This window comes from Chiloscyllium plagiosum, unplaced genomic scaffold, assembly GCF_037043375.1.
Source record: "Chiloscyllium plagiosum isolate Xiang-an unplaced genomic scaffold, Cpla_swu_hap1 HiC_scaffold_39, whole genome shotgun sequence".
NCBI lineage: Eukaryota > Metazoa > Chordata > Chondrichthyes > Orectolobiformes > Hemiscylliidae > Chiloscyllium > Chiloscyllium plagiosum.
The window spans coordinates 24,558,095-24,571,047 of record NW_028270177.1 but is presented as its reverse complement, the minus strand read 5'-3'; the positions used below and the strand labels follow the sequence as shown (position 1 = coordinate 24,571,047).

Sequence of the window (12,953 nt, the reverse complement as noted above, 5' to 3'; positions counted from 1 at the left end):
CAGTGCACCGTTGGTGGAATTTTCAAACAGAGATTGATGACAAGAATTTCAAAATCATGTCCAAATTGGAATCAACCAATGAGACTCACTCCTGTCAACTAACCAACATTTACATCACCGGTCCTTCATCCAGGCATTGTTCAGAAATACAACATTGTACAGTCCTCAGGTTTTTCCATTAAAAATCCACATTAGAATGGGCAGTTACATAATGTTCGAGTCCTGACAAGAGGGATGCTCTATTCCCCACCCTCTCCAGTGAGAGATCTTAAATCTCCACCCCACATCCAATAACAATTGCTGATAGACCAAAGTGAACTTTAAGCAACTTTGGACTCCTGGTTGCAAGAAAGTACTGGGTCTCTTCACAATATCTCCCAAGTCTGGACTGGTGTAAGTCCACCTCTCAAACCTACTGCACAACAGCATACTATCCCAATGACTCAAAACACCCAAACCCCACACTCACCATTTCCCATGCTGCCCGTATTCCTTTCACAAATTGTATTATTTATTGGAGAATTGATAAAAGAGAGAACCAACATGATATCCTTCAGTCAATACAATCATTCCTCTCCCCCATGTCAGTGTCGGGCCAATTTAGAAATAGGAACAGAGAAAACAGAACACAGTACGTGCACATGAAAACATTCCTACTTTACATCATAGTGATCATAGATTTTACTGAGCACAGAGCATTGTTGTAGAATTATAGAAGAAAGTGAGGACTGCAGTTGCTGGAGTCGAGAGTGTGGTGCTGGAAAAGCACAGCAGGTCAGGCAGCATCTGACGAGCAGGAGAATCGACGTTTTAGGCATAAGCCCTTCATCAGGAATCCTGACCTGCTGTGCGTTTCCAGCACCATACTCTCGACTCTTGTAGGATTATAGTAATGACTGAAAACCTCCAACAAATTGTGGAATAAACAGCAATTCCACCCAATGTTGAGAAAGAGATATTAATACCAAATGTAAAAGGCATTCAATTCTACTCTACCATTCCCAAAAGGCCAGTAAAAAGCCATTTCCTCAGTGAGAGCAGGATTGCAAAGACTAGTTTGCCAAAGTCAAATACTACAATATTCGCACCGCAGTAACATTTCAGGTATTCTGTTTAAAAAATCATTCATTCAATACAAGCTCAGCACGTAGATCACCTTCCTTTCAAATACAAATTACACTATGCTTTACTTCCAGCCCACACAGGCAAGAAACACTGAATAAATCTCAACAGAAAAGCTTGAGGAGCAGGCACTGATTAGTCAGCAGCACAGGTTATCTGTTCTTTCACTATAAAACTAGCAAGCCATGTATTATTCATAAAATGTACAATACATTCTATTCCACGTTTACATTCCACTCCAATAACAAACTTAAAAAATGATACATCTGATCAATATCCTTATCTATTCGATAGGAATTGGAGCACTGGAAAAATATCCGATAGCTGACTTTATCACCAAAAAGGTCACAGCTCAGGTTGTTGAGGTATAACATGAGTGAATGGTTAGCACCCTGCTTTTCAATGATAATGAATCACTCAGCAGTAGCAACAGTGTTATGAACAATAAGGAAAGCGGAAAATCAGCTCTCCTCTATTAACACTCTCCTAATCAATCAGTTACTCCAATTTATTTTATTTCTTTTCAGCACACAGCTATCATACTTCAATTAAAACACAGTGAACCAGACCAAAATGAAAGAGCCAATTGCTAAAAAAAATTTACTACCTCCTAATAAAACAGAAAGAATTAGAAGAAACTTCTTGATGCTGACATAATTTGTTTCAATGCCTTTGAAAAGGTAATCTCAGTGCAGACAAGTTTTATATATCTTTCACTGGTTTCACAAAGCTTGCCTCCATCTGTGGTCACATAATCATGGAGCCATTTTAGGTTGATACCTTTCCTTTTTAAAAATCACTTTTTTCCTGTCTCGAAAGGACTTTAGTATTGAATGATGCAAGTTGAATACCAACCACTTAACATCATTACAAGCTGCAACACTTCAAATGGGCAGTGTTTGTAACAAGGTCAGCTAGGTAGACCTCATAGAATATGAGTTCCCTGATTGGAGCTGTTAACCTGGTCCAATCAAGGAACGACGGCTGACAGATTATAAACGGGAGTGTCAGAGGTTATTTCACAGAGAGCTGGCTCTGAGGGAGCTGGGTCAGTGTCAAGGATCCTCCATGTGTAAATAAAGAGTGACTTGGTGACAGGTTATTAGCCTCTGTGAAATTATTTCAATATGTGCTCTTAAATAAAATTGGTTTGAGTAATGGTTGCTCCAACTTCAATGGACTTGTGGACAGAAACATAAACCAACTTGTGCGATCAAGAACTGAGAAAAACCCAGGGTGAGTTCCAGAACAGCCAGCCTCGCAATATAATTTGACCTGTACATTTCTGAACCACCCAAAAAACTCACCATTTTGCAACAAATTCTCCTCTTCCACTTTTAAAAATAATTTCTTCAAAGCAATTAACAAGAAAGTGGACAATCCTTTCAGACATTTAAATGTGACTGGCTGGCACAATCAGGAAAAAAAATGTTTATGTAACTGCCATACCTATGACATGTATGACATTGCTGTGCTTGGCTATTTGACTTGCAAATATGACCACAGTGGCCTTTCAGAACACACTGTTCGAGATAATCCTATGGGATATTTGCAGCCACATTTGACTCAATAAAATTTACTCATGAACATAACATCTTTCCATTAGATAAATGTCAAACATTTTACTGCTTGGGAGGAGAACACTTACCCATATTTCTCTGCCAACGCCTTGGCTGCTTCTTCCTTTACAGCTCTCTGATCCTCTAAATCACATTTATTGCCGCATAATACAATGTCTGGATTTTCACAGTACGCATGCATCTGGAGTTGGCCTGGAGTGAAACATTTATCAAAAGAGAGAAAGACACACACAACTATTTTTTATGAAAAGATAACACTGTTAAAATATGAAACATCACAATCCCTCAAGAATAGCTATTGCAAGTGAGGCATTGACCAGAACAAGGAACACGAGATTGGAGATAATACCAGCAGCAAATCTCCTCTAATGACCCAGAAACGCCCAGGAGAGGATTATGCTGAGATAAGGTACTACAATGCTGAAAGTTGATTTCATTTCTAAAAAAAATACACCTGAACCAGAGATCAATTTTACTTTTAAAAAAACAAGCCACACAACAGTTTACTCCTGACTTTCACTAAATCTTCAAATGTTAGATTGTAAAACTTGTGAAGATTGTGAAATCTCAGTAGGTTCCAGATCACTGAAGGAGAAGAGCTGAGGCTGAGCCCTGAGGCTTCTGGGATTCTGTAGCTTGTCGTCAAGATGCCCTTCTCATTAAAAGACTGTTCACCAGTCAGAAACAAAAGGCTAAATCATTAACACATAGCAACAGGAGCAGCCATTCAGTCCATAGAGCCTGCCCCACCACTCAGTACAATCATGGCTGATCGAACACTTCAATGCCTTTTACTCAACTCATCCCCATAACCCTGTATACACTATTGGTAATTAGTCTCTACCTTAAAAATGCTCAAAGACTGAGCCTCCACAGTCCTCTCTGGTAGAGAATTCCATAGGTTCAAAATTCTGAGGAAAACAAATTCACCTCATCTTGGATCCAAGTGGCATCCCTCTTATTTTAAAATTATGTGTCCTTGTTCCAAACTCAACCTGGTGTGGCATGGTGGCTCAATTGTCAGAACTGCTGCCTCAGAGCACCAGAGACCTGGGTTCAATTCCAGTCCTGGGTGACTGTTTGTGTGCAGTTTGTACGTTCTCCCTGTGTCTGTGTGGGTTTCATCCCACAGTCTATAGATGTGCAGGTTAGGTGAATTGGCCATGGGGGAAATGCAAGGATGGAGGGGTGTGTCTGGGTAGGATGATCTTCAGAGGGTTGGTATGGAGATGATGGGCTGAATGGCCTGTTTCCACACTGAATTCTATTATATTATTTGCCTGCTCTCGCTGCATAGGACAGTTCCTCCTCTCAAAAATAGCTGAAGCTGAGGCAATATATAAAATATGCCGACGGACTGATAAACTGATCAGGGTTTCTGTTATAAATAAAGTTCACCAAGTCCTGAAACGTTGATTCATAGAATCATAGAGTCAACAAGCATAGAAATAGACCCTTCAGTACAACGAATCCATGTTGAACATAATCCCAAACTAAACTAGTGCCATCTTCCTGGCCCAGCCCATATTTGTCCAAACCTTTCCTATTCATGTACTTATTTAAATGTCTTTTAAACATTGTAACTGTACCCACATCCACCACTTCCTCTGGCCATTTATCCCTTACGCTAACCACTCTCTGTGTAAAAAAAATGCTTCTCATGTCTTTTTTTAAAGTCTCTCTCTTCTCACCTTAAAAATGTGTGATTCTTTGCTGAAAATATAACAGCTGATTGAGTCACAGAGCCAGCGTCATACAGAATGGAGACAGACCCTTCAGTCTAAATCATCTGCACTGATCAGACATCCCAATCTGAGCTAGTCCCATTTGCCAGCACTTGACATATATCCCTCGAAACCCTTCCTATTCATATACCCATCCAGTTGCCTTTTAAATGTTCTAATTGTACCAGCCTTCACCACTTCCTCGTTCCATCCAAGCAAAACCCTCTGCGTCAAAACAAAAAGCCCCTCAGGTCCTTTTTAAATCTGACCCCTCTCACTTTAAACCTATGCCCTCTACATCTGGACTCCCCCACCTTGGGAAAAAGACCTTGACTATTGACCCTATACATGCCAATCTTGGAAAATACAAATGAAACCGGAGATCTCTGTAAGAATGCAGGAGATTCCTCTCTTCCCTCCCATCTACTTAAGAACATGGCAGTATCTCAATTTGAAGTCCGCATTCTCTTACAGTTAGCAGGAGGAGTGGTCTTGATCATGCCATTGTTAATCTAGCTGATCTCATGCAAGTAGGAGTCATATAATCCCTTCTGTGTAGAAGCAGGTCATTTAGCCCATTGAGTTCACACTGACTCTCCAAACAACATCCCACCCAGTCCCCATAACCCTGCATTTTCCTTGGCCAATCCACTAACCTCCACACCTTTGGACTGTAGGAGGAAATTGGAGTCCCCGAAGGAAATCCACGCATAAACGGGAAGAATGTGCAAACTCCACACAGACAGTCACCCAAGTGTGGAATTGAACCCAGGTCCCTGGCGCTGTGAGGCAGTAGTGCTAACCACTGAGCCACCAAGGTCAAGCTCTCCCAGCTGGATCATCAGCTCTGCATCAGTGCGCAGTCACATTCTGAGATTCAATCAGCCATGTCAAAACAAAGAAGATAAAATAATATTTGAGCTGAAGCAGCAGAAATAGTTGACACTTGCAGCTGAACTTACTTATCCAGTTTCTGACATTGAGGAAGCTTTGCTCATTTGTCAAGTCAAATATCAAAAGAAAGCCCATTGCATCTCTAAAGAAGGCAGTTGTTAAGCTGCGGAACCTGAAATATGAAGGGGATAAAAAAGAAAATCGATTATAATTCAACCTCACTGGACCTCAAAATAGAAAAAAAAACTTTTATATAACCAACTATTGTTGATAAATGAGAAAAAGCTTTGTTTGTACTTGTCAAAATTTTATTTTTCACAACAGGAAAAGTAAAAGCACTTGAGAGGAACTTCCATCATACAGTCATAGAGATGTGCAGCACGGAAATAGACCCTTCAGTCCAACTCATCCATGCTGACCAGTATCCCAAACCAATCTTGTCCCACTTGCCAGTTACCTGGCCCATATCCCTCTAAACCCTTCCTATTCATATACCCATCCAGATGCCTTTTAAATGTTGTAATTGTACCTGTCTCCACCACTTCCTCTGGCAGATTGTTCCATACACATGCCACCCTCTGGTGAAAATGTTGCCCCTTAGGTCTCTTTCATATCTTTCCCTCTCACCCTAAATCCCTCAAGTCAATAAAGTTAGAGATTTCTTTAGTGATAACTGTGTTCTGGAAATCTCTCGCTGGTTTCCAGCATTTTATTCACAAACTATTCCTTTTAAAATCTATTCCCTTTCAAAATCGATTCCCTTTTCAGTAAAGAACAACCTTTTATTCACCTTCCCTATTAACCTTTGAAGTTGGATGCGAGCTTTTTGTGATGCATGTGCGAGGCCTCCCAAATCCTTCTGTTCTGCCATTTCTCAACGTCTTTCTCCATGTAAATTACATTCATCTCCTCTATTCTTCTTACCAAAGTGTAAAACCTCTTACTTATCCCCTTTTCCCCATGATATTCCATCTGCAAGGACTTTGCCCACTCACTATACCTTGCTACATCCTTCTGAGGACTCCTTGGGACATCCTCATCACTTCCCTTCCCATATTATTTTTGTGTCAGCTGCAATCTTGGCGATAGTACATTCATTTTCCTCTTCCAAGTCACATGTGTATTCTAAATAATGGTGGTCCCAGCACTGATCCTCTAGTTACAGGTTGCCATCTTGAAAGTGCCCATTACCCCAACTCTCTGTCATGTATTAATTAACCAATCATCTATCCATGCTAATGAGTACTTCCAACATTTAGTAAGTAGCCGAATATGTGGTATCTTATCAAGTGCCTTCTGAAAATCCAAAAATATTTCATCCACTGCTTCACCTTTATCTATCCTGCTTGCTACCTCCTTAAATAATTCTAGCAAATTTGTGAGACATGATTTTCCCTTCATGAAGCCATACTGACTCTGTTTGATCATATGATGTATTGTTATGTACTGTTTCCAGTCACTCAATTTTCTATCCACGCTGGAACTGCTCCTTTTATTCCAAGACCTATTCTTTTCTCTTATATCTATAAGTTGGCTCTCTATCAAATACACTTGATACATGCATACACTTCAACAGCATTACCCTCATCGAGCCATTTTGTTGCTCCTTATAAATTTTCCAACATGTTGGTTAAACATAAAAAAAACTCTCCTTTGAAATTCTTTTGGTTCTTTCTAAACACACCATCTTTTTCCATCAAACTACTGATTCTTTCCAAATAATTGTTTCTCGAGCCGTCTTCATCGCTGATGGGTTTGTAATTGCTGGGTATATCCTTCCAACCTTTTTGAACAAGTATATGATGTTTGCAATTGTGACAAGTTGTGACTTTAAGAAAAGTTTGTTCTGCCCTGGTTCCCTTGGGAAGAGATGAAGAGATGTTGTAAACCTGGTGCCGAGGTATCTGCTCCATGGAAAACAGAGGAAGTAGCTTGGGTTTTTAAAAAAATTAGACAAAAAAAAAATAGGTGGGTGGAGTCAGGTTAACACAGACCCGGGTTTTAGCTTTTGCTGTCAGTTGTTAAAATTGGGGTTTGAAGCAGCTAGATACTGCTCTCTCTCTGCTGCTGCAAAATGGTTGAGTTCGCTCTGAGCTGCTAGATTCATTCTTTCAATGTTTCCTTTCTCCTGGACTGGGTATAACCGTGATCAAATCTGTTTTACTGAATTTGCCTTTGCCAAGGTTGTGTTTATGAGATGCTGCTACATTGGAACCACTGATTACATTCCCTACATTGTGAAAACAGGCCCTTCGGCCCAACAAGTCCACATCGACCCTCTGAAGTGTAACCCACCCAGACTCATTTCCCTGCCACAGAAAGCAGCTGAGATCAAAACATAATGTTTTCCAAGGAGGAGTTAGATATAGTTCTTAGGGCTAAAGGGATCAAAGTGTATGGAGAGAAAGTGGGAACAGGGGACTCAGTTGGGTGATCAGCCAGGACCAGGTTGCTGGACAGCGTGAATGGTCTACCCAAGCTCCTATGTTCTAGGTGGGGTGGCACAGTGGTTCAGTGTTTTGCACTGCTGAATTCAAAGTGTCAGGGACCCAGGATCGATTCCAGCCTCAGGTGACTGTGTGGAGTTGGCACATTCTTCCCATGTCTGTGTGCCTTTCTCCTGGGTGCTCCAGTTTCCTCCCACAGTACAAAAATGTGCAGGTTAGGTGGGTTAGACATGGTAAATGCAGGGTTACCGGGATAGGGTAGGGGGATGGAGATGGGAGTGGGTGGGAATGTCGGTGTGGACTCAATGGATCAAATTGCCTGCTTCCGTACTGAAGGAATTCTATGGAAGTGAAAAGCACCCACCTCTCTTGACCAGCTGTGTCCCAAAGCTGAAGGTGTATCCTCTGTCCCCTTCCTGTGTTACCATCTGGGCCAGTGGGTTTGTAAACCTATTAAAAAAAATTAAAATTCCCTTAAAAACAAACTTAGGTTACAACAGCGAAGCAGTAAGCACATTAACTAGCTTGTAATGAGGTCAGAGGTTAAACATAGCCAATCTTTGTCCAAATGTCAGCTCATTTAAGTTGACTTTTTTGTCTTCAGAATAAAAGGGTGTTCACAACATTACATTACTTTTGCAAAACAAAAAGTTTCAAGGTCAATATTTGTTTATGTGGGGCACCGATAGGTGTGAAGTATGCATGTGGGCTATATTTGATAATGTACAGTGGTGAATTGGTGGGATTCTTTCCAACATTCTTATAAAGCAAAGGTGTTCTACAAAACATACAAATTCATTCGAATATATTTTGCTGCATCTGGTCTGGTCTAAAGTGAGAGAGGCCCTATCGCTGAGCAGGATATTCCCCATCTTTATCGTCAGTCACAACTTCAAAATCACAACCAACCACACAACCAGGATGGATAAACGTAACTTCAGACTTTCCTCATTTAAGATGCAATACTGCAGATGCTGGCAACCTGAAATAAAAGCAGAAAGTGCTGGAGAAACTCAGCAGGTTGGGAGGTATCTGTGAAAAAAGAAGCTCTGTTAATGTTTCGCATCTCTTCTTTGGAATTGAAAAGGAGCTGGAAAATGGTGGGGGCTTTATTCATTCATGGGAGGAGTGCATCGCTGGCTAGGCCAGTATGTATTGACCAATCCTAATTACCCAGAGAGCAGTTAAGAGTCAACCACATTGCTGTGGGTCTGGAGTCATAGTTAGATCAAAACAAGTAAGGATGGCAGTTTCCTTCCCTAAAGAATATTAGTGAACCAGACGGTTTTTCCAACAATTAATGGTCATTATTAGATTCTTAATTCCAGACTTTGTTTTTAAAAATTGAATTCCACCATCTGCCATGGCAGGATTCGAACCCAGGTCCCCAGAACATTACCTGGGTCTCTGGATTAACAGTCCAATGATAATACCACTGTTCCAGGTTTGAAAAAAGTACTGACTGTGAGAATAAGTGGCTACAATAAAAAGTCAGAGATAATGGAAATAATGCAGTAACAAGAAAGAATTAAGCAGTTACAAGTCAGCAAAAACAGCTCTCAGTGTAATCAGACAATAATTCGCTGTGTGAAATCAAGACAGACAACTATTAAACCACAAAGAAAGTCAATTTCTTTAATGATAGCACTTCAAACTGCAGAGCAGAAAATACTAGAGACAGCACTGCAGCCATTAGCTGAATCACATGCTATTGCCCACACAAATCAAAACAGTCCCATTCTATTTGGTTTGGACTGGTTGGATTGAAGGGTCAGTTTCCATGCTGTATGACCCTATGACTTATTGCAGACTCTGGGCATTTAGGAATGGGCAATAATTGCTGGACTAACAAGACCTTGGTCCATGCACCTAAAACTACAGTATTCATTCTCCTTTTATAAATGAATAGGGGTGTTAGTCTCCATATCTCTCTTTCCCCACAGCCCATTAAGCCATCAAAAGGACAGTCTGAAATCTCTTTAGATTGGATACACAGGAGCCCAGTTACTAGAATGAAGTGTTGAAGTTTCACTTACTTTTGAGTTTTTATTTCAGACTGGATGTGTAATGTGTAAAAAGTAATGCGTGATGTAATGCTGAACAAAAAAAAAGCTCAGCATCTATGTTGCATTATGATTTCGTTGGTACTTCAAAAGATGTGATTCATCTGAAGGGAAGGAACAGCCAAGGCTGACTCAGTTTTCGCCCACGCCCTTATTTCAGATTCAGGCAATTCCTGCAGGGTCACTGGACAGGTGACAACTGAGAGACTCCTGGTTCATTTGCCTCTCCCCTAGATTTGGGGCTGCTTGTACATGCCCACAGTGGAAGTGCCTCTGAGCCAGTCCAGCTTACTTTAGAGTTGGGACATAACACATCTGAACAGATTAAGTAAAAAATAAAATAAAATCCACCTGCCTCCTCGTGAATGGCACAGATCAACTAAGGCATAGCCTCCCTCAGCTGTTCAGGCACATCATGTGCTTAATAAGGAAATCAGACATGGGTATATCCCATCTACTCTTTCCCCAACAATGGACTCTGCTTATGAGTATGATGGGTTCTGAATGGTTATATCAGACTCAAAACCTGAACTGTTTCTCTCTCCAAGATGCTTCCAGACCTGTTGAGTTTCTCCAGCACCTTCTGTTTTCATTTAAAGTCTGATAGCAGACTGCGAATGTAACTGGTGGGCGCTCACTCCATCACCTCTCTTCAAATACGTCCACAAGACCATTAGTTTCTAATAAAAGGACTTGTGCTAAGGGTTGTTAGCCACTTCCACTTGGGCCCAGCATTTCTGGCAAGGTAACGAGTGCTCCACTTTCATTGTAGCACCAATAACCCTCAATTGAGGAGGAGTAGAATTGGCAGCAGTACTTTCTGTTTAGAATATAAAATAACAGAAATATAAGCAGATGGCAAAGTAGTCCTGCAAACCTGCTCCACCATTTTAAATGATTATGTTGTAAAAAGAGCAGCTAACAGAGAGAGCAAGTAACAGAAGGGGCCAATAGACAAAGTTGGACAGACATAGACATGCCTTGCAGATAAATGCACAAGAGAATGTGTACAATAATCTCAAAGACACAAATAAGATCAAGCAATCTAAAAACACCATGAAGTGATGGCCCCTTTAAAGACGTTTCTAGGGAAAACCCTGAATGGATTATTCACCCACATAATCTTCCAGTTCCAAATGCTACAAATAATTTCCTTTACACAGGATGGACAGACCAGTATTTGTTGTCCATGACCCAAGTGCCTGGAATGGAGTAGCTAGACTGGTCAGAGGGTAGTTAAGAGTCAACCTCATTGTTTACAAGTCTGGAGTCTCGCATAGGTCTAACCAGGCAAAGACGGCAGATTTCCTAATCAGTGAGCCAGACTTGTACAATTGTAAACATTTTCAGTCAGCTTTCGTAGTTCTCCACTGTGGTCAGCCAGTCTGATGGCTGCAATCATCCCATCACTCAAGACAAAGATTTTAAAACAGAAAAGAAGGCAGATACATTTTTTTGGCATCACTATTAAAGGTTTTCTTTAAATACTTGTAGGGTGGGCGACACTGTCAAGAAGGTTATGTCTGTGATCAATGGTGATGATAAGATGAGAACATTTAACTGAGAGAAACTAATGAGCCAGCAAACATGAGGAAACTATATTAACATCTGTAGATGGACTTTGTTAACCATGAGCTGATCAGAGACTTAATTTTGATGGTATTAACTAATTTATCCCCAACGTGCTGGCAATACATTAAAATGAGTCTGAGGTAATCAACACTCAATTTAAACCAAAAGCCATCCAATAGGCAACCACGTGGAAAATAATGTCAAACATGAGACCAATTATTGTACATCGTTTAGCATATAAGGTTGCCACTTAAAAAGTGCGAATAAATCTGAAGTAGCCTGCTCAGGTTTGAGGAAGGTACAATGGTTTTGTGACCAAGTAAAATTCAGGGCACTAATTCGGACACAGCAATAAAAGGACATTAGTTCCATTTTGAACAGTTTCCACCAGAGAGAGCTGGGCAGAAGGAAAACAGCAGGACTTGACAGTGATGTCTGACAATAGTTTTAACTGGAACAAAACACCACAGTCTGGGTTCTCACACAATGTTTAAACTACCCCTCAGTACTTCCCAAATTTTTGCCAGTGTTGACCCCATTTTAAATGACCCAAATTGAATTGTTTTTAAGGGAGCTGTGGTTCAGGAGGTACTGATTTTTTACAATTTTAAACAAATTTTATACAATTGGAACAAACTCATCAGACCTCAGCAAATTTCCATCCAACAACATTTTTTCAGGCATCCAGCCTACACTATTTTCCGCCCCTCTTGCAGCTCACTCAAACCTAGAGAACTCATTATGTCAAAGGAAGCCAGACTCCACACTGGCCGAAATAACAAGAGAATCACACACTTCAGCTCTTGGTTCACACTTCAATGCACTTCAAATGCTCATCCAATTAGATGTTTCTTTTAAATTTAAGCGTTTCTGCCTCTCTCACCTCTTCAGAATATAAGTACCAGAACATCACCACCCTCAAATGTGAAAACGATTCTCAATTAGCTTCTAATACTTCTGCAAATTACTTCAAATTTATGCCCCTTGGTTACTTTTCATATTAAAAGGAAATACATTATTCTGGGACCTACACTTATCCACGCTGTCCAGGCACCATCTTCTTTTACACCCCAACTAAATCTCCCATTAGCCTATGTTTCAAAGTAACAATCCAGGCTATCTAATCTTTCCTTATTGTTACAATTTTCCATTCAAGGCAACTTCCTCACCATTTCACTCTCACATGTGATATTTTTATTCCGTAATGCTTCAAACAGAATTGTACATGGAACCAATCAACTAGAAAATCAGAGCACATCAAATTTAAAGCAATGTTTCTGGGCCAAAGAATTGTGGGAAAAGTGATACACTAACAAAACAGGCCAATACATCCTGATTCAACAGAACTTGTTCTCAGGTAGCTCATGAACTACAGCAAATGCCTTTCGAGTGAGCTTTTGACTTATTAGGGATTGCATCTTTTTGACAGCAGATTTCACAGTGCTACAAGACTGCAGCTGTCAAGGCAATGACATGATCTTAATTGAGGTATTCATCAAAATGTACACTGCATGATTACAAGTTTCAAAGACGAAAACCTCTTATAATTAG

The 12,953-nt window shown here is 40.4% G+C and overlaps 1 protein-coding gene across 6 annotated transcripts in view; it reads right to left on the bottom strand.

The window, feature by feature from the left end:
- The window catches only part of rab27a (RAB27A, member RAS oncogene family), a 131,116-nt gene that overhangs the window by 8,842 nt on the left and 109,321 nt on the right, over positions 1-12,953 (bottom strand). For all 6 annotated transcript variants that reach the window (XM_043677506.2, XM_043677504.2, XM_043677502.2 and 3 more), the window contains 3 exons: positions 8,132-8,217; positions 5,389-5,492; positions 2,771-2,894 (listed from right to left, as the gene is read on the bottom strand). In XM_043677506.2, the coding sequence (XP_043533441.1) occupies positions 2,771-2,894; positions 5,389-5,492; positions 8,132-8,217 (314 nt within the window). The remainder of the gene's footprint in view (positions 1-2,770; positions 2,895-5,388; positions 5,493-8,131; positions 8,218-12,953) is intronic.